The sequence below is a fragment of the Vigna umbellata genome, chromosome 6, assembly GCF_029865625.1.
Source record: "Vigna umbellata cultivar VRB3 chromosome 6, Vumbellata_1.0, whole genome shotgun sequence".
In the NCBI taxonomy this organism is placed as follows: Eukaryota; Viridiplantae; Streptophyta; class Magnoliopsida; order Fabales; family Fabaceae; genus Vigna; species Vigna umbellata.
The window spans coordinates 35,273,450-35,292,984 of NC_142170.1; the positions used below are offsets into that span (position 1 = coordinate 35,273,450).

General features: G+C 34.0%; 2 protein-coding genes and 1 pseudogene across 2 annotated transcripts; 2 read left to right on the forward strand and 1 right to left on the reverse strand.

Annotated features, from left to right (window-relative positions):
- The first annotated feature begins 1,604 nt into the window (after positions 1-1,604).
- Positions 1,605-2,184, forward strand: LOC148197332 (uncharacterized). The gene is made up of 2 exons (XM_088092821.1): positions 1,605-2,033; positions 2,122-2,184. Exons 1-2 carry the CDS (start codon positions 1,605-1,607, stop codon positions 2,182-2,184), a joined length of 492 nt encoding a protein of 163 aa, XP_087948947.1.
- A 6,205-nt stretch (positions 2,185-8,389) lies between these two features.
- Positions 8,390-17,467, forward strand: LOC148197333 (uncharacterized protein C57A10.07-like). Its single transcript, XM_088093381.1, has 3 exons — positions 8,390-9,327; positions 16,537-16,661; positions 16,864-17,467. Exons 1-3 carry the CDS (start codon positions 8,733-8,735, stop codon positions 17,182-17,184), a joined length of 1,041 nt encoding a protein of 346 aa, XP_087949507.1. The 5' UTR covers positions 8,390-8,732; the 3' UTR covers positions 17,185-17,467.
- Positions 9,342-16,415, reverse strand: LOC148197334 (uncharacterized; annotated as a pseudogene).
- Positions 17,468-19,535: the final 2,068 nt, after the last annotated feature.

Here is a 19,535-nt window from a genome sequence, read left to right on the forward strand (position 1 = left end):
GTGAATGATGGGTGCCTAAAATATGAAGGGGAAAGTGAGACAATGTATTTTGATCCTGACTTATGGAGTTATTTTGTTGTAGTTAGTGTAGTGAAAAGTCTTAGGTACGACGATTTTAAGGATCTGTGGTTTTCTGTTGGATGTGGTCCTGTATTAGATGATAAGCTGGAAGCATTGTGTGATGACGTAGGTGCCATGCATATGGTCAATTTAGCTCACTTAAATGGACAAGTTCATTTATATGTTGTGCACACTATCTCTCAACCTGATGTGACTCACATGATTGAATACAACGTTTATAAGGGAGGTGAGGAAGTTGCACCTCAGGTTAATGAGGGTGGTGAGGTTGCACAATTTGCTGAGGGTGTAGATGATGGTTTGAGGCAACTATTGGATGAGGGGGTAGGTGGTGATGGTGAGAGGATAGAAGCACAGGATGTTAGTCATGCTGAGATGACAGAAGCAGCTAAAGATGAGGGTGAGAGGATAGAGGTTGATGAAGGAGATGTTGAGAGGACAAAAGCAGATGTAGTTCAGGAAGAGAGGATAGAGGTTGAGGAAGGTGATGGTGAGAGAACAGCAGCAGATGAAGTGTAGGAAGAGAGGATGGAGGGACAACAACCTGATGTTGAGGCTGAGAGTAGAGAAGTAAATGAAGTTCAAGTTGAGGCTGAGAGGATAGAGGTTGAGGAAGCTGATGGTGAGAGGACAGCAGCAGATGTAGGAAGATGAGGGTGAGAGGACAGAGGTTTAGGAAGGTGATGCTGAGAGGACAGCAACGGATGAAGTGCATGAAGAAATGATACAGGTTGAGGAAGCTGATGTTGAGGCTGAGAGGATAGAAGCACAGGATGGTGAGGGTCATAGGTTAGATGGTCAGGCTTACAGAATAGAAGTACAAGACTTGGAGGATATAGAAGTAGAAGTCTGTGATTGGAGTACATCACGTGATGATGATGATGGTGAGATGCATAGTGAGGATGGATTAGTAGACATAAATGTGCAGTGTGATGTAAGTGACAGTTCTGGTAATTTGGAGGTTGAGGTTGAACCTGTTTACTTGGGTCTGAGTCAGATATGGAAGAAGATGATATTAATGATTCCATTTGGTTCAATGACGAATGGCAATCTGAGGACTTAACTTCTCTTGATATTAGTGATGAGGGCAGTGAGGATGAAGAAGGGTATGGGCATTTTTCTACGTTTACTATGCCCAAAAAAATGATTGATTTCAACTGGGAAGTAGGAACATATTTCGTGGATAAACAAGACATCCTTGATGCCATCAAAAGTTATGCAGTAGACAATGGAAAAAATTTGAAACTTGTTAAAAATGATAAAAAGAAATTAGGGTTAAATGTTTGTGATCAAAAGGAGAATGTCCGTGGAGGGCATATTTTGGTTTCATGGATGCAATAAAGTCATGGCAACCGAGGACTGTGGTTGACAGGCATACATGCAGTAGGGAACACAAGTTGCGAGTATTCAATGTAAAATGGCTTAGTAGAAAATTGGAGAAAACACTGAGAGAGAATCCTAATGTAAAGGGAGTTGATATTAGAGATAAAATTACTAGGAAATGGAATATAGCAATTTTTAAGAACATGGCTTACAGGGCCAAAGCCAATGCATCAGACGAAGTGGTTGGGTCCTTCAGTAAGCAGTATAGTAGAATTTATGATTATGCTCATGAGTTATTAGGAAGAAATCCTGGGTCCACAATCAAGGTAAAAGTTGAGTCATATGATGGGAAATTAATCTTCAAGAGGTTTTACGCATGCCTAAAGGCATGCAAAGATAGCTTTGTCTCATGCAGGCCAATCATTGGCCTTGATGGAGCCTTTTTGAAAGGCAGACATCGTGGTGAGCTATTAACTGTTGTGGCTCGTGATGCAAACGACCAAATGTTGCCACTGGCGTATGCAATCGTAGAAGTTGAGAACAAGGAGACTTGGACTTGGTTTATGGAGCTATTGATTGAAGACCTTGGTGGACCTGAGGTGTGTTCTTCACTTACAATCATATCAGATCAACAGAAGGTAACTTCCATTATAATTATTGACTTCTATCTTATACAAATTTATTCAAATCAATACCATCTCACCATTTTTATTCTTCATTCACAGGGTTTGTTACAAGCAGTACAAGATGTTGTTCTTGGAGTTGCACAAAGATTTTGTGTAAGGCATTTATATGCCAACTTCAGGAAGAAATTTCCTGGAAAGAACCTGAAAAAGCTTATGTGGAGGGCAGCTATAGCAACCCACCCACAAAAATGGGAGAACGAGATGAGATGTATCAAAGAGGTCAACCAAGATGTTTTTCGACACTTGTTAGCTATTCCTCCAAGGTTTGACACTCTTGGTTTACATAACTTTTACTTTCTTGTTACTCAACATATTTATTGTGTGACATACATCTTTATTGAAGGTTTTGGTCCAGATCAAGATTCACAACCACAACTTAATGTGATTCTTTAGTTAATAAAATGTCAGAAGCCTTTAACAGTGTGGTGGTAAATATGAGGACAAAACCAATTATTACAATGTTGGAGGAAATCAGACTATACATGATGAAGAGATGGGCCACTAATAGGTCAAGGGTAACGTCATTTAAGTCATCAATTTGTCCAAAAATACTGAGTAGACTACAAAAGGAGGGACTACTAACAAAGAATTGGATTCCCAGGTATCCAAAATTTATGACATATGTATATCTTTGTTTATGTTATCCGAGATAGTAAAAAACTAATGTTACCTATTGATTGACAACTGGTCTGCACAAAGGCTATTTGAAGTAAGACATGTGTCCCAAAGTGGGGAAAAGTTTGTGGTGGATGTAGATCAATATTCATGCTCCTGCAGGAAATGGAGCATCAGTGGCATACCTTGTGTACATGCACTTGCAGCAATGAGGTTTCTCAACATAGATCCAGAGGACTACATACTTGTGTGCTTTAAAAAGTCTACATATGAAGAAATTTATTCCTCCATTATATATCCCATTAATGGAAACAACCTCTGGGAGGTAACCTAAAGTCCAGATGTCATGCCTCTATCAACAAGACAGATGCCTAGTCGTCCTAAGAAGAAAAGGAGGTTAGAGCAATGGGAGTTGAAGAAAAGTAGCACCATAATGTCAAAAGAGGGATAACTGAAGAGATGTGGCATTTGTAGGGAAGTGGACCACAACAGAAAAAACTGCCCCAAGAGAAACCAGGTGCAGGAAGAGGGACAACAACCCAGTTCATTGCCTGAGGGTGAAGCAGATGGACAAGAACCACTTCTGAGTTGAAGATTGTTATCTATTTTCGTAGTACCAAATGTAATAGGGCAAAGTTTGATGTTTATCATCTTACAAACATGTCTTCTAAACAATGCTTTAATGTTTCAGTATGTAATAGCCTAAAGTATCTTACATATTGCTACTTGTATGAACAATGGATGACTATTCAATCGTATTAATATACAAATGTTCAGTTCGAAGCCTATGCATTTTCTTTATTCTCCTGATATTAAATTTTATTATTTATCATCATTGTGCCCTTAGTTCAATTCCTCTTAAAGTTTTGTTTACTCAGGTCCCAAGAATACAGTATTTTGTATGTTTTATTCACAACTGTTTTACAAGTTGTATGTTTTATTCAGAACTGTTTACTCAGCCTTTATTGAGAACTGTTTTACAGTTTCTATGCACATGTTATGTTATACATAGGGCAACTGCTGACAACAAAATGAAACCAAAACAATAAAACTGATTTTTCCCAAATTATCATTTCATTCAAGATTTGAAACTGATACATCTTCATTGTAGAAAACATAAATACATTAAACAGAACTACACTAAAATTATCAACCCTACTACTAATACCAAAACAGGCCTAAATTATCAAGCTCTTCCCATCAACATTGCAATTATAATGATGTTCATCACACATAGAACACCGACAACCCCAACCAAAAATTTCATCCAACTTTGAAGACCCATCATAGCTTTCTGCACACCAACTATCTTCTTATCACTTTCATTTTCAAAACTCTTCACCAACCTCTCATCATTTGCTTCCAGCACCTCACAGCTAACACTTTCTTCAATTCCCCAATCACTCAACCACCTGAAGTAGTTGCATCCCCCATTTTCACTTCCAACCTTATACCTAAGGCAACCCCAGAATTGTTTGTCACGATTCTTACTGGTTTTCACAGTCCTCAACACAGACTTATCTCCACAATGGCAGATCAGCGAACTATCATTCCTGTTCCACCCTCCATCTCCACGAGAGCTCACAGATCGCAAATGCTTTCTTCCACACTCATTGCAAGTGGAAGAGGAACACGAATGACCCATCGACATTGTTGCGTCTTTTGCTTTCGCACTCCCCACTGTCCAAACTTCAAATGCTTCCCAATCTTAAAATAAAAGAACCCAAATGACTTCGCGCAAGGTAAAGAACCCTAAATCCTATATATTTCACAAATCAGATTATTTCAATTTAATAACCATGAATAATGCCACGTTTAAACTCTGAACAAGCCACGTTTCAAGAAAAAAACACGTCATCCTCCCACCTGTGCAAAAACTTAACCTCGTTAACGAAATTTAATGGCAGGGGCTTATTTGATGCAAATTATCACTTATAAGGACTCAATTGGGGATTCTAATAAGAAGGGGATCAAAACGGGAAAACCTCACATAAATTGGGACAACTAAAGGGTTTAAACCTATATTTTAATTTAAATAAAAATGCTTATGTGGCAAGTGAAGAATGTCGTGGCAACTCTCTTGATGTTCCAAAATAATATTCCAAATAATTCCCTGCAATTAATAATGGAAATAATTTGCATCAGATAATTCAAATTAATTAAAATAAGAATTATTAGCCAAATGAAGCCCAAATATCAAAAGTGAGAAAATATTGGACAATTAAGCACAATTTCCTAATCAAATGTAGTACAAAAAGCTAAGTGAGTAGTATAAAAATATTGATTCATCAGAGGCCATAAGGCATTGCTCTAGATTTTGACTCTAAACAAGTGATGCACTTGTAGCAATGTCTTTGGACATCTCTTCTCATGTGGGGCCAAAAGAATTTGTCTTTTAGCATGCTTAGGGTTTTGTCTACCCCAAAATGCCTCATTAACTCTCCCTCATGCATTTTTTTGACAAGGAGTTTTCTATGTGATCCTTGGGGTATAGAAATGTCGCCTTCCTTGAAGAGATACTCATATCTCACATAAAATCCTCCTTGTGGTTTGTGCAGACATTCCTCATAAATAGTGGCAAACTCATTATCTTGAGCATACAATTCAGTTATGTTATCAAAACCAAGAATTTAAGCACCTAGTGTGGCCAACAAATTGTTTCTTCTTGATAAAGCATCTGCCTTAATGTTAGAATTGTCTTTCTCGTATTTGATAACATAAGAGAATTGTTCAATGAACTCTAGCCATTTGACATGCCTCTTTTGCAACTTGTGTTGGCTCTTCAAGTATTTTAGTGATTCATGATCACTATGAATGATGAACTCCTTGGAAACAAGGTAATGTTTCCAAGTTTGAAGAGCCCTCACAAGAGCATAGAGTTCTTTATCATAGGTGGGATAATTACAAGTGGCCCCATGAAGTTTTTTGCTGAAATAAGGAATGAGGTGGCCTTCTTGTAATAATACAACACTTATAGTATCATCCAGAGATATCCCCTCTCAATGTACTTCTCACCCCACTCAAAATCACTATAGTAACAAGATGTGAATACCCTTACAATCTTACCAAAAGCAGAGAACACTCACGGCTCTCTTTACACCTTGAAAGCAATACCAACTCTCGATGAGAACAATCGCAGTTCTCTCCCCCTAGCACAACAACATAGGAACACAATACTCAGATTGCAAATTCAAACATTGAAATTGATTGTCCAGGTACACTCCAATAGTGCAGAATGAATCAATACTGTTCAGCCCAATTTCTTGATAGAATCTTAATGTATAAACCCAATTTTTATTCTTGATTCTTGAAGACGGTTCTTGGACTCTCCTGTAGTAAATACTTAATCAAAATGTTAGTTATGAAATTGATAGCTCAAAAGATTAGTTTGAAACAATGAGCAAGAAAGTTATTTATAGGATTTTTGAATCCTGACGCAATTTAATTGATTACGAAATTAATGTAATCTGTTAAGTTTTTCCTTCTACTTTAACAGATTTGCCTCTATTTAGATTTAACAAATTATACAGCGCATGCAATCGATTAAACAATTCATACAAGCCAGCAATAAATTCATATGACCGTTAGAAACAATCCAAGCTTTAAATGAAATTGATTTTGACAAGAGAAACATATTTAACTTATTATGAAACTTATGTAATCGATTATCTTCAATATTTAAGCAAATTTTCAAATCAATTTCTATTCCAAATAGATCAATGCACTTATCAAACACATATTGGCATACCATTGTGTTTTAATCGATTATACGACTTATGTAATCGATTACTACACAGTTATTTGGCCATGTTAAACATATAGTAATATCTAGAGAAATCTAACAGATTATATACATTACTTAACCGATTATTTCTTACCAGAAATGAAACATTCAATCTATTTAACTCATGAATCATTTATCAATAATGATTTCATACATCAAGAACAAACACAATAAAGGTAAAGTAATTATTATGCCATTTGTTGTGTAAGAAACCATAAAACCATTCTTTTGTTCATCATAAAAAACATAGATATATAGGGTAGGTATAGCTCCCCCTATCAACACTTTTCAACCTATTTCTCCCAATCTAAGCATGACACTAGATCAACTTTACTATCAAAATGTGGAAACTACTATGATCCAAAAACTATCATGCAAATTAAAATTATGTGAATTATCACTCATGATGTTGTGAAGAAGAAAGTTTTTCACAAAGGTTTTCAAAATGTTCACAACTATGAATGATAAAGATTTTCCAAAAAGATTTTTCTTTTTGGTGGAGGATTTCGAGAAAGAAATTAATGATGAAAGTGTTCCAAGTAGTTCCCAAGAAAGAGAGGTGAGTCACAAGTGAACAAGTCTAGAACTCAGTCTTTCCTAGATAGAGTAGTCTAGGATTACTTTCATCAATGTTTTTTAAGTAAAAATCTTCAAAATAATTTTCCCTAATGGTGTTTGTAGAGTGTTCATAGAAACCAAAGAAATATCACTCTACTTGAAAACAAAGGAACCACCGTATATATCACAGAGACCTAAAAATGAAACAAGAATTACAATAATCAAAATAAGGTAGAAAGAACAATAAAAACAATTCACTACGCTAGGCAAATCCTATGTGAAAGTGTGAGTGACACTTGAAACCCCTTGACACACTTTCAGTTCTAACGTGCATACTATTACAATGTTTAGCCAAAGATATGTGACTGCACCAAAAGTAATGGTAGTGGTCTCGTGTACACACTTTTGTTTTTCATTTTTTCTTTTTACTTTTGTACTTTTTGTCTCTTTCTCTTTTGTTTTGTTTTCAACAAACATAAATACCACAAATTAAATTTGTAAAACTCTTAAAGACAATAGCCTAAATAAATAAGAGTTTAGTTTTATAGATGGTTTTAACTCTTTTTGAATTTGATTAACCATACTTATTGTGATTGAAGTCTTGACTAGACTCCAACTTCTTGTTACAACTCACAAAACGTGTAATCTTTCCAATATAAATATAACTACTAAAATTTACATATTCACATTTTTTTAATACCATTACATGAAAAAAGATCTTCTCAATTTTGCAACTAATACAAAGCAGACCTAGAAATTTAAACCAACGATCAGGCATGTAGAGTTCTTGAGTCATATTGTACAATTTAACATCAATTCATATAATTAATACAAGTATGGGAAGTCACAAATTGTGGCTAAAGTGATGATCCTACATCAATAGGGTTCGGTATGACTTAAGTACGAAAAAGTAACTTTAGCAAAAAATGGGTCCAATTCTTTTTTCATTTCCAGCGTACTCTTAATTTTTAAGATACTCCCAAGCAAAAGTAACTTTTAGCAAAAGAAACTAAAATATGATTTTTGAAATGAGATATCTGGAATGAAGTTTTTATAGTAAAAATTTACAAGTATTCTTTATTATATAATAAAATCATTTTAAAAACTGATGAAAAGGTATTTTCATAATTTTCTTTCATATATATAAATTCAATTTATTCTTAGTAAATTTTTAATTAATTTTATTACTATTATAATAAAAAGTGGAGGCAGTAAGTTTTCACTTATTTTAAGAAATAATTTAATTCTTTTATACGTTAAAAATTAAATTGAATTTTTATTTTTGTTAAGAATTAAATTCACCACTTGAATGAAAGTGTTCATTCCCCTGCTAAAATAGCGATTTCCAAACAGACAAGGACAGATCCTCCGAAGTTGGATCCCTTTTGATCCTCTGCATTGCTCCACATCGCAACTTCTTCCACGCACACTGCTGCAACAACAATTCTCAGCAATTTCACTCAACCAAACCAAAACTTTCACTTCTCCATTATCATGAGCATTCTCTCTTATTCTAACTCAGGTCCTTCAATTCAATTCTCTGTGTGAATCGTTAGAGCCTTCAAACGCCATATTTTCGCCACTCACTGCTCCATGTGACCTCCTTCATCGCTTGTGTTCCACTCCGATCCAATGATTCCGTTGCTTAGCTTCACTCTCTTTCCCAAATAATAGAAAACCCCATTACAATGAACAGTTACCCTTTTGGATCTCAGGCTTCCAAGTCCTTTCTCGCATACCCAAGAAGCGATTTTGACTTGGAATCGGGAACTGCCATAAAACGAACCCGAAAGCCCAAAAGTTCCCCCTTTCACCCTATCAGAATGATAAAGTCATTTGGGAATCGATTGCACCACTACCTTAAGCTTCACCCTCTAAAGGGTCTCTTCTTAGCTTTGTGCTTTGTGTTCATACTTGTCATGATTTTCTCCTTTTATGGAACCCCATATAAGGTGCAAAGTGGCTACGTAAAAGCTGAAATGAGTTCTGATGATTTCCCTTTCTCCAAGCTTCAAAACCTTGTGATGGTTGCTGGGCATTCTGTTTACACTAGTAGTAGTTGTGGCAAAATTGACAAAGAGGATTCTTGGTTTTTAGAGTCTTATCAGAAGAATCCTGGCCAAGCTTCCACTTTTGTGACACACATTCTTCAAGGGATTGAAATTGCGGCAAAGGATGACTCTGCTTTGCTCCTGTTCAGCGGTGGAGAGACTCGTAGAGAAGCGGGACCTCGCAGCGAGGCCCAGAGTTACTGGGCTGTTGCGGATTCAAAAGGGTGGTTTGGTGAGTTATGGAACTTGCATTGTAGCATATTTTGTCTGACTGGTGAAACTAAATGCCTGCTTAATGTTTATTGTTAGGGATTACAGGTTAGGAACAATTATTAAAGGAGAAGGAATAGAATAGAATTCCCTGATTGTACTGTTTATCTTTGTCATGTGTTTGACACTGCTGCTTTGGGTTTGTAGTTTGTTGCTCCCAGGAAGATCAGACACTATGTGCGAGATATGAATGTCCAAAAACAAAATATAAATTGACATAATAAGAGATAATTGAAGATGGTCGATTAAGTAGGGAATTAAGCTGGTCTTTGGTTGCACTTATGCTACCCATGTATGTGAAAAAGAACATGTGAATCGGTACATTGAATTTGTGATTTTCTTTATTTATAGTCATATTTTCTCATTAGCAACAAGATCATATCCCTTGGGAAGTGCTATAATTTTAAGACAATATCATATTAATTTAGTAGAATTATTTTTCAAATTTCCATGTTATAGAATATTTCCTCTAGTGTTTACTAGTCATTTGACAGTTTGGCCTATCCAAGAGATGATGCTAAGAACTTTCTTATTGGGATAAGATTGCATCAAGATTCAGTCATAAATCTTTGCTTGTTAGATCTAGTCTTGCATATGCTTTTCAAGGACAAAAAATATTATCCATCCCTAACTATGTTTTGTTTTTTTGGGATGACAGTCTTTATTGAGGGATAGGGAAATGGTTAACATTAGGCTTAAACTTTGGACACACACTTTGGAAACAAAGGGTTTTAGCTTACTAGGCATACACTAAAGTCTATGCATATTAACTTTAGCAAGAGAGAAGGAATCTGACTTGGAAGTCAAACTAGAAGATATTGTACGATAAGTTCATAAGTTTAACTATAACTTATTTGGTTGAGCAGTTGGTGAGTTAGTGTAAATACACTAGCATTGAGTTTGAATCCTTCCTCAGAATCAAATAAAAAAAATATCTAGGATTAATATTACAAAAATGATAGAGAAATTAATGATATGTTACACTAAGATACTAGCAAGAGGACCATAATAGAGAAAAATTTAGAGAGGTATTTGTGATTGTAGAGTATCTACCAAAGTTGAATGTGAGTTTTACATTTAGTCCGTCAAGCTATATTAAATGGCAGTGAATGTTGCGCTTTAAAGGGGTGACATGAAAGAAAGGAAGGAGTCATGATGGATGTCAGGCCACTCAAGAAATGACAAGAGACAAAATTATTATATACAAGAAGAGATTTGTATAATATTGATTGAGAAAAAAATGATAAATATCCAAAAAATTGGTTTGGACACATGCAATGAAGGCCAATAGATGGCCAACAATTAAAATGGTAGATTGTATATTTTTAGTTTTTGTGAAAAGGAAAGAAAGACCAAAAGAGACTTCTGAGGAAGTTGTTAAGGTTTTTCACAATGTTCCATGATGTCATATGATTCATCTAACATACAATCATGTGTCTGAATCATGTTTACAATTATGAGAGTGTATACTCTTGTACTCGATCATATGAGTAAGGGGGATGCAATGAGGTGACGTCATGACAGATCAGGAGAAGAGCAGATGTAGTTGGATCACATGGTTGCCTTTAAAATCAGAGGATCATGTACTGTGTCAATCCATTTGTTTGCTAAAAAACCTGACCCGAAAAAGAAGCCAAACTCTTCTCTTTTCCCCTAGGGTTCCCATTTGCAAACCAAACAAAATCAAAGAACTCTGAGCCACACATGCTCTGATTATCGACAGCACAACCATCATTGTCATCCTTGTCAACCATTGCAACATTGACACTGTTGTCACTGATGCTGGCTTCACCACCATCGGCCATCACAGGACTTATTGGTAGTTGCCTTTATTTCAATTGTGTTTTGTTCTGTATTTCTTCTTAATGCTTTCTTCAATTCTTGCTACCATTTTGGAGAGTGTTTTGTCCTCTTCAGAATTTGAAGAAAAAAATGGCATCATTGAAGGTGGTTTAGGTCATGCTGCTAAAAGAGGAAGTGGTATCAGAGCAAAGACTGGTCCTACATGGACTCATTGGGTTTGAATTGATGGGGAAACAAGAAATGTGAAGTGTAAATACTGTGATAAAGTATTGACAAGAGAATTTATTGATTGAAACTTCAATTAGCATGAACTTCAAAGGATGTTGGAGCTTGTATAACCATTCCTGAAGATTCATGAAGATGTTAAAAAATTAATGTTGGATTTTGTTTATTAGTTGCAGCAAAATTTGATTAAAAAGTCAAAATACAAAGGATTTGAAAGGGGTAGTAGAATAGGCGATTCAGAGGATGCTGGACAAAAGCTAAAGCAAGCAGAATAGGGTCATGACTCATCAAGTATTCTCATGAAAGTGGAAGTGATCAATCAAATTGCTATCATTGCCATTTTCAAGAAAAGTGAGAGGATGCACGTCAAGAAATTGCCTTATTTTCTTACAACAATGCTTTACTATTTAATTTATCAAAGAGTAAAGTGTTCAAGAAGATGCTCGAGTTGGTTGCCAAACATGGTACTGGATGTAGGCCACAATCATACCATGAAATTAGGGTGAAATATTTGAAGTAACAACTTTGGGCAGAACATAAACTGTTTTGCAAGAAAAAATGGGTGCTCTATAATGACAGATGGATGGACTAATAAGAGGAGGACTATATAAATGAAATTCTTTTTCAAGATAATGTGATGTCATTGAGGAGTTTGGGGAAAAGAATGTGATCGAAGTTATAACTGATAATGCAATAATTACAAGGTAATTTGAGACTTGTTGACACAAAAGAGAAAGAAGTTATATTGAACACCTTGTGAGCTCATTGCATGAATTTAATGTTGGAAGATTTTGAGAAGAAAATGTCACTCCGTCAAGACACAACACAAGTGGTAAAAAAATCATAACCCACATCTATTCAAGAACTACTCTTATTTGCTTATTGCAAAAATTTACTAAAGGAACGGATTTGATAAGACTAGCTAATACTCATTTTGACACTTTTTATTTGACTTTGAGATGCTTGATTGAAAATAAGTGATTAATATTAGGATGTTCACATCCAAGAAAAGGCAATCTAGTCATGTTGTAAATACTATAGATGGAAATCTTGTCGCAATTTTGATATTTATTTTGAATTGCATGAGGGGTGCATTTTCCTTAATTAAGGTGTTGCGCATGGTTGGGGACTAATGAATGAACAAGAAAAATCAATGAAGTAAAAATCCATATGTGTTATATGCATGAAATATTTTTTTAGCTTCTTAAGTGCTTTTATGAAAGATTGTCATGGGATTCATTTATGAAGAAATGGATATGCTAAAATGGTGATACAAAGTCCCTTCAATGGAGTTAGTAAAAGGTAATAATACCTTTCACTTGTTTGATTTTATACTTTTTTTTTTAATTATACACTTTGTTTGGAGATTAATTTATTTATTTTTATCTTTCATAGCCACACTCCCCTTTGCGAAATCATTAATCAAAGATGGGACAGCGAATTGCATGTGCCATTGCATGTTACAGGCTATATTATCTTAATCTCAAGTTGCACTATAATCCTGAATTTGAAATTGATTATGAAGTGAACCAATTAATATATGATTTATCATCGATAGGATGGTATGAAATGAGTTAAGTAAGACTGATCCTTATATTGAAAGTTTCAAGAGCAATTTTAGATTTTTTTATTTTGGTAGTCTAATGGCTCAATTTGCATTTAAAACCAAAACTCCAGTACAATAGTGGGGAATCATATGGTGTTGAACATATAGAATTACAAAGGTTTTCTAGCGTGTAGTTCATTTGATGTGAGTGTAATTGGAGTGCTTTTGAAAGGGTAAGAATTCAAAGTTATGAAATTGATTTTATAATTATTTATCTATACTATCTAGTAGTCTAGTGTAATGTGTTAATTAATTTTATAACTATTTTAGTCCACACCAAGAAAGAAATTGTTTACAACAAAACATCAAGATTGAACAAGAAGATCATACCTGACTACTAACATTGATGTTAGAAAAACAAATGACTAAAACATTGATGATCTTGCTTCTGATGAAAAATGGACTCCAAATTGGAGGAACCTCCAAATCATCCATAGGTGTAGCAACACCAACTTTACTAACTTCTTCATTTTCTCCAACTTCAACTAAGTGTCTTCATCTAAAGCATCCAAAGTTGAATTTGCTTCATTTTCCTCCATAGTCCATTCATCATCAAAAGCAAGATCATCGATGTTATAGTCCTTTGTTTTCTTAACATCCTTCTTCAATCTTGAATAAGCCATCACAAACGCCACATTATTCATAGTCTTTTTCTGTAAATGATTTATTTTCTTGGTGCGGACCTAAATAATTATAAAAGTAATTAAAATATACTAGCCTCTAAAAAATAATTATAAGATCAATTTCATAAATTTAATTCTTACCCTCTCAAAAGAAATCTAATTATGATCACAACTGAATGAACTACAAGTCAAGCTCAATACTCTAATTGCAAATCTTCATAATTTTGGATGTTTATCACCATTGTGATGGAATTTGGTTTTTGAGTGCATGTTGAGCTATCGAACTACAAAAAAATCCAAATTTGCTCTTAAAACTTTCGATTTGAGCATCAATCTTACTGATCTCATAAATGTTTCCCACCAACCTATCCAAACAATCATGCATTCCACGTTGCACCTCATAGTCAACTTTAAATTTAGTATCATAGTGCAACATGGGATTAAGGTCATAGCCTGCAGCATGCAATGGCCTATATAATTGGTTGCCCCATCTTTGGTCAATGATTTCCTAAAGGGGAGTGTAGCTAAGTAAGATAAAAGTAAATTAATCTCCAATATAAGTGTAAGATAATTAGTTATTATTACCTTTTTCTAACTCCACTGAAAAGACTTTGTATCTTCTCTTTAGCAATATCCATTTCTTCATAAATAAATCCCATGGCTGCTTTCACATTGGAATTTGCCATGCACAACACCTTAATGAGGGGAAGAACACCCATCATGCAATTCAAAATATTTTTCCAAAATCTCTTATCCAATATCAAATTTTCCACAAACCCTCCATCTCTAGTCTTCTTGAATTTAGGAGAGAATATATTATTTTCTATTATATGTCTCCTTACATGCATTAGATATATATACAAGAGCTCATTGATTGAGCAGCCTATTCTACGGAACAAATCCCTAAAATTGTGGGATTGTTATTCTAATAATAATAGCAAGATACAGGGAATATAACAAATTAAATACATGGAAATAATATTTAAAGTTTCCTAAAATATATTTTGACAAGTCTTTATCAATTGACTAGATTTCCACCCCTTTGATGTGAACATCTTAATAAGTGACCTTTTATTTTCATTCAAGCATCCCAAAGTCAAAAAGGAAGTGGCAAAACGAGTATTGACAGGGCTTATGAAATCTGCCCCTTTTATAAATTTGTGCAACAAGGAAATAAGACTTGATCTTGAATAGATGTAGATTGTGATTTTCTTACCACTGGCTATTGTTTCATGATGGAGTGGTATTTTCTTTTCAAAATCTTCCAACATTAAAATCCATGCAGTGGGGTGCATAAGGTGTCCAATATAACTTTTGTCTCTTTTGCATTAACAATTCTCCAGCTGTCTTGTAATTTGTTGCATTGTCAGTTACAATTTGGATCACATTTTTTTTTCCAAACCCCCTCAACAACATCTTATAAACTTTTTCAGTTGTCTTGCATATGTCAGAAGCATCAATAGACTTAAAAAAGACAGTCCCCTTAGACTATTAACCAGAAAATTGAGTATAGTCCATCTCCTCCTATCAATCCATTCATCTATCATTGTTGTGCATCTATATTTCATCCAAAATAGTTTATGTTCTTCCAAGATCAGATTGGCCTTTTGATCCTGTTGCTTCAAATATTTCACCTTAATCTTATGGTATGATGGTGGCTTAAATTCGAGACCATGTTTGGCAACCAACTCAAGCATCCTCTTGAACTCTTTGCTCTTTGCTACATTAAATGGAATAGCATTGTTGTAGAAAAATAGAGCAATTTATTGACATGCATCCTCCCTCTCACTTCTCTTTAAAATGGAATTGATAGTAGTTTGAGTGTCCCTTTTCTTGAAAATACTTGACAGTCACCTCGCTCTCTTCTTGACTCAGTCTTTTTCTAGCATTTTCTGAATCACCCGTACTACTATCCCATTCAAACTTTCTAGATATTGAATGCAAGGGTAGCAGCGTAGGCAGTGAGGACAGAGTGCTGAAGACAGTGAGGGTGGTGATCACAGGGGACCATGGTGAAACTTGTGCCTCGTGTGTCTTCCCCGCTGGTTGTGATCTGTGAAACACAATCCTAACAGAAAAAGGTAAGAGCGTTGGGCTTTTTGGGTTGGGCCAGGTCAGTTTTAATAAAAAATGGATCACCAAACCCTAACATCAACACCAAGAAGATTGACGCAGCGCACCATCCTCCAATCCAGTGAGCAACCTTGGATAGTTTTTGTTTGTATTGGACAATTATGAATTTATCGTTTATTATGAGTGATTTTATAAATTTTGAACCTATTTCAGTTGTTATGTATTGGATCTCACTATTTATGACTTTTTATAAGTTGTTATTTTTCTTGTCTATATTATTTTTAATGCATGCACAGGTTTATGAATAAAGTTTTTTCATATACTACAACTTTTACGAGTTGAGCAATTTGATCTGAATAAATAGAAATAGTGCATGAATTAGGCTTGTAGATTTAAAATCCAGTGATTTGAATTTATGGAAAGCAACTTCAATATTCCAAATATTTGATTTTAATGTTGTGTTTTGGATGAACTCATTCTATTTGAGTCCAACTTCTGTGATTTGAAAGCATAAAAAATCATAGGGAATGTTTATTTCAATAGGAAAAGAAAGGAAGTGCAGTAAGGAACATTCATATTGTAAAAAATGTTTTCTTGGCCTTGTTAATGATTTAGGAAGAGATACAAAACTAAAGTTTCAACGGCTTTTCTTCTGATTAATGGTTTACGCCATGGACCTACTAATGAATATAAAGTTGGCTCGATGAATTTCTGCTGCATAACAGTTTTATCAGGCTGCTGTTGATATGAATTTCACTATCTTTCAGCTTTAGTTTATATGCATATGCTTTCCAAATTAATTTTTATCAGAAATGATGTCATACTTTTGGGTTGTTTGTAGGTAAAGAAGAAAGTGTGAAATGGAGAGCACTTACAGAGGAGCATGCTCGTGACAGTTTTGAAAATCTTCTATTTAGTGTCTGTCGATTCCGGGAGCTTACTGGCTCCTATCCCCAAAATATAACTGTATGTAAGCCTTTCTTATGTGAAATGAAGAATTCTATTCCTTTATTGCATTGCAAGCTTTTACTGGTTAGATTCATTAGTTCCTTCTAAATGCTGATTTAATTTATCGAATATGTTATCCCTCCATTCTTTTCTATGTCTATAAAGGAACAAAAATATATAACAAAATGTTTCAATCTGATTTGTTGAATCTGGAAATCAGGTTGTAAGTTATGATTTCAAGGAAAAAAGATTTGCACATCTACATCGATCTGCTATTGGGTTTCCAGAGTCAAGGTTCTTCTATGCTGGTACTCCTGCTACATCAAATTCAAAAACAGCTGCTCTAAGAGGTGAGGAATTGGTTAGAACTCAGTTCCAGAAAGACCCATATGGCTGTCGAGGTTCACTTTATCACAAGAAACTAAAGCGTGACCCTTTTCATCGTTCAATTCCTTATCCCCATGGGTGCCCTGAAATTGAAGGTTTATTCAAATATTGTGGACCAAATCATTATTCTGATGCACTTCCATGGACACAGTAAACATGACACAGTCAACTTATACAACTGTATACTAACAAGTACAGATACTAGACACAAATTACTTTTGATTCCATATTTGACTAAATTGTTGATAGATAATGAGAAGATTAAATTTTGTTGCTGAGAGATAATGACAGATTGTGTAGATCAAAGTGTTGCATGTTTGTGTGAGGAGGTTTGTTGAAGTTATCAGTTACTCAAGACGGTTCAAAAACATATGTCCAGGTTTCATGTTCTGCAGTTTGATATGTTGCAATGTACATATCGAGGGAAATTTTGCTTAGTTTTTTGTATTTTATTATTTATGAACCCTCTATAATTGAATATGGTATAAGTGAACCTTTGTTTGGATGAGGATGGGTGGAAAGGGAAGGAAAGGATGGAAAAAAAGAGTGGAAAGGGAGGTTACTTTTAGGTAAGGAAAGTGGAATATAAATGACTATAAGTGGGTGGAAAGATTGTAGATGTGATTTATATGAGTGAAAAGAAAAAGAATTAAATTTTTTAATTTAATAATTTACTAAAATGTCTTTGCATTTATTTTATTAAAATTGGTTTAAAATAATTAAGTTAAACGTGTGTGTATAATAAACTCAAAAAAAGTTAGAACTTTATTTATGAAAGCAATAATACATAATTTTCAAAATTTATTTTACTCAAAAAAAATTGAATAAGATAAAGACCTAGAAAATGACGTTTTAGAAGGAATAGTGGGTTAAATAAGTTATTTTAATACTAAATTTTTTTAATATAAATAGTTTGTTATGAATGAGTTTTATTATTTTAAAACAAATCATTTTTCTAAAAGCCATTTTTCTAAAGTTTTTTTCCTTTTGTAATATTTTTTCTCTATGTTCTTCTGATTGAGGAACTAAGATAGTAGGATTGATCTTTGCGACGAATTTCTTTGTTTGCGTAAGTTGGTTTTCAACCCCTTTTCCTTGTCTTTTCTATTTCATCTGGTTGCATGTGTGGTTTTTCTTACTTGCATATATTCTTGTGTTGTATTTCTTGAATCTCTGTTTATCAATGTCTTTGTTGGCATGGTCATGTCGTTTTGATGTTTTCTCTAGGTGTAAAAGAGGAATAATTTGCAAGTTAAGAGACATCTTGGCTCTTTAGGATTTGCTAAGCAACTTTGTCAAGATAAGGAAAATTAGTCTTTAATTCTCTTGTGGTGTTTTTGCTAAATTGATGAGTGCATATTAATGGTTGATTTCATGTTGATAATGAACTTTATTTGTTTTGATGCATTTAATTTGTGGTGAATATGACTATTTTGGTTTTGGTTTACATAGCTGAATTATTTGTTCACAAATTTGTTTGTTTGTACTTAAGTTTGTGTGATTGAGAGAACTTAAGAATTTGAGCAATTGAGTAAATTGGTAAGAGTGTTAGTGTGTAAAAACAGTTTTGAACCAACTCATTGAGAGATATCAAACTAACGTTAAGCGCAAGTTTGTGTTATAGGCTTGCGACCAACTGTATCGTCGAGTGCCACTTTTTACTAATAGTTTGACATTAAGCAATGCTAGGATGTCGTTGAGCGCCACCTTTGCAATACAAGTTCAAAGCAATTTAGTTTAAGGGCATTGAGCACAATATTTTGCGAGAAAGATGGTGTTGAGAGTCACTTTTCACAAAAGGTTGAGCATTGTGCACCATCTTTGATCGCCAATTTGTAAATTAGATTTGTTTTTCTTTTTTGGTGGTTTGAAATAGATATGTGATGAAATTGATGTATGTTTATAATATCGTTTATTATTATTTGTGGTGACAATTATGGTTGTGGATAAGTATGGTGAAATTATGGTTGTGGATAAGTATGGTGATGGTATTGAGAAAATTTCAAGAAATCTTGTAATAATGATCTTAGTGTATGAATTGACATTTGATGGGTCAATAAGGATGTATTTTGATTTTCTATCAACCATTTAACTCAAAGATGAAAGGTGAAAAAGAGAATAATAGGAGATCCTCAAACTATTTTGGTTTTAAACCAAAAAAACCTAAGATTTAATATCTTAAGTACTCTTTAATTGTTCTATATTTTATAGTTATTTACTTTTAAAATTAATTATATTATATTATATATAGTTATATATATATATATATATATATATATATATTAAACCATCTATTTTATTTTATTCATTTTATAATGTTTTAATTTTTTTACAGTGGTAAGCCATTAAAAATAGGATATTACTATAATGTAATTTTAAATTGTGACAATAATTTTAAATCATAAAATTCTAAATTTAAGTGTATGAAATTTGCACAAAGTTTATGCATATTAGTGTACGAAATTTTCACAAGAATTTTATACCACTTAAATATCAAATTGTGGT

Coding starts and splice junctions, on each gene's coding strand:
- LOC148197333 (XM_088093381.1), top strand. CDS start 8,733: ATGAACAGTTACCCTTTTGGATCTCAGGCTTCCAAGTCCTTTCTCGCA. Junction 9,328..16,536: donor GGATTCAAAAGGGTGGTTTG/GTGAGTTATGGA, acceptor GGTTGTTTGTAG/GTAAAGAAGAAAGTGTGAAA. Junction 16,662..16,863: donor CCTATCCCCAAAATATAACT/GTATGTAAGCCT, acceptor TCTGGAAATCAG/GTTGTAAGTTATGATTTCAA.
- LOC148197332 (XM_088092821.1), top strand. CDS start 1,605: ATGGCTTACAGGGCCAAAGCCAATGCATCAGACGAAGTGGTTGGGTCC. Junction 2,034..2,121: donor TTACAATCATATCAGATCAA/CAGAAGGTAACT, acceptor TTATTCTTCATT/CACAGGGTTTGTTACAAGCA.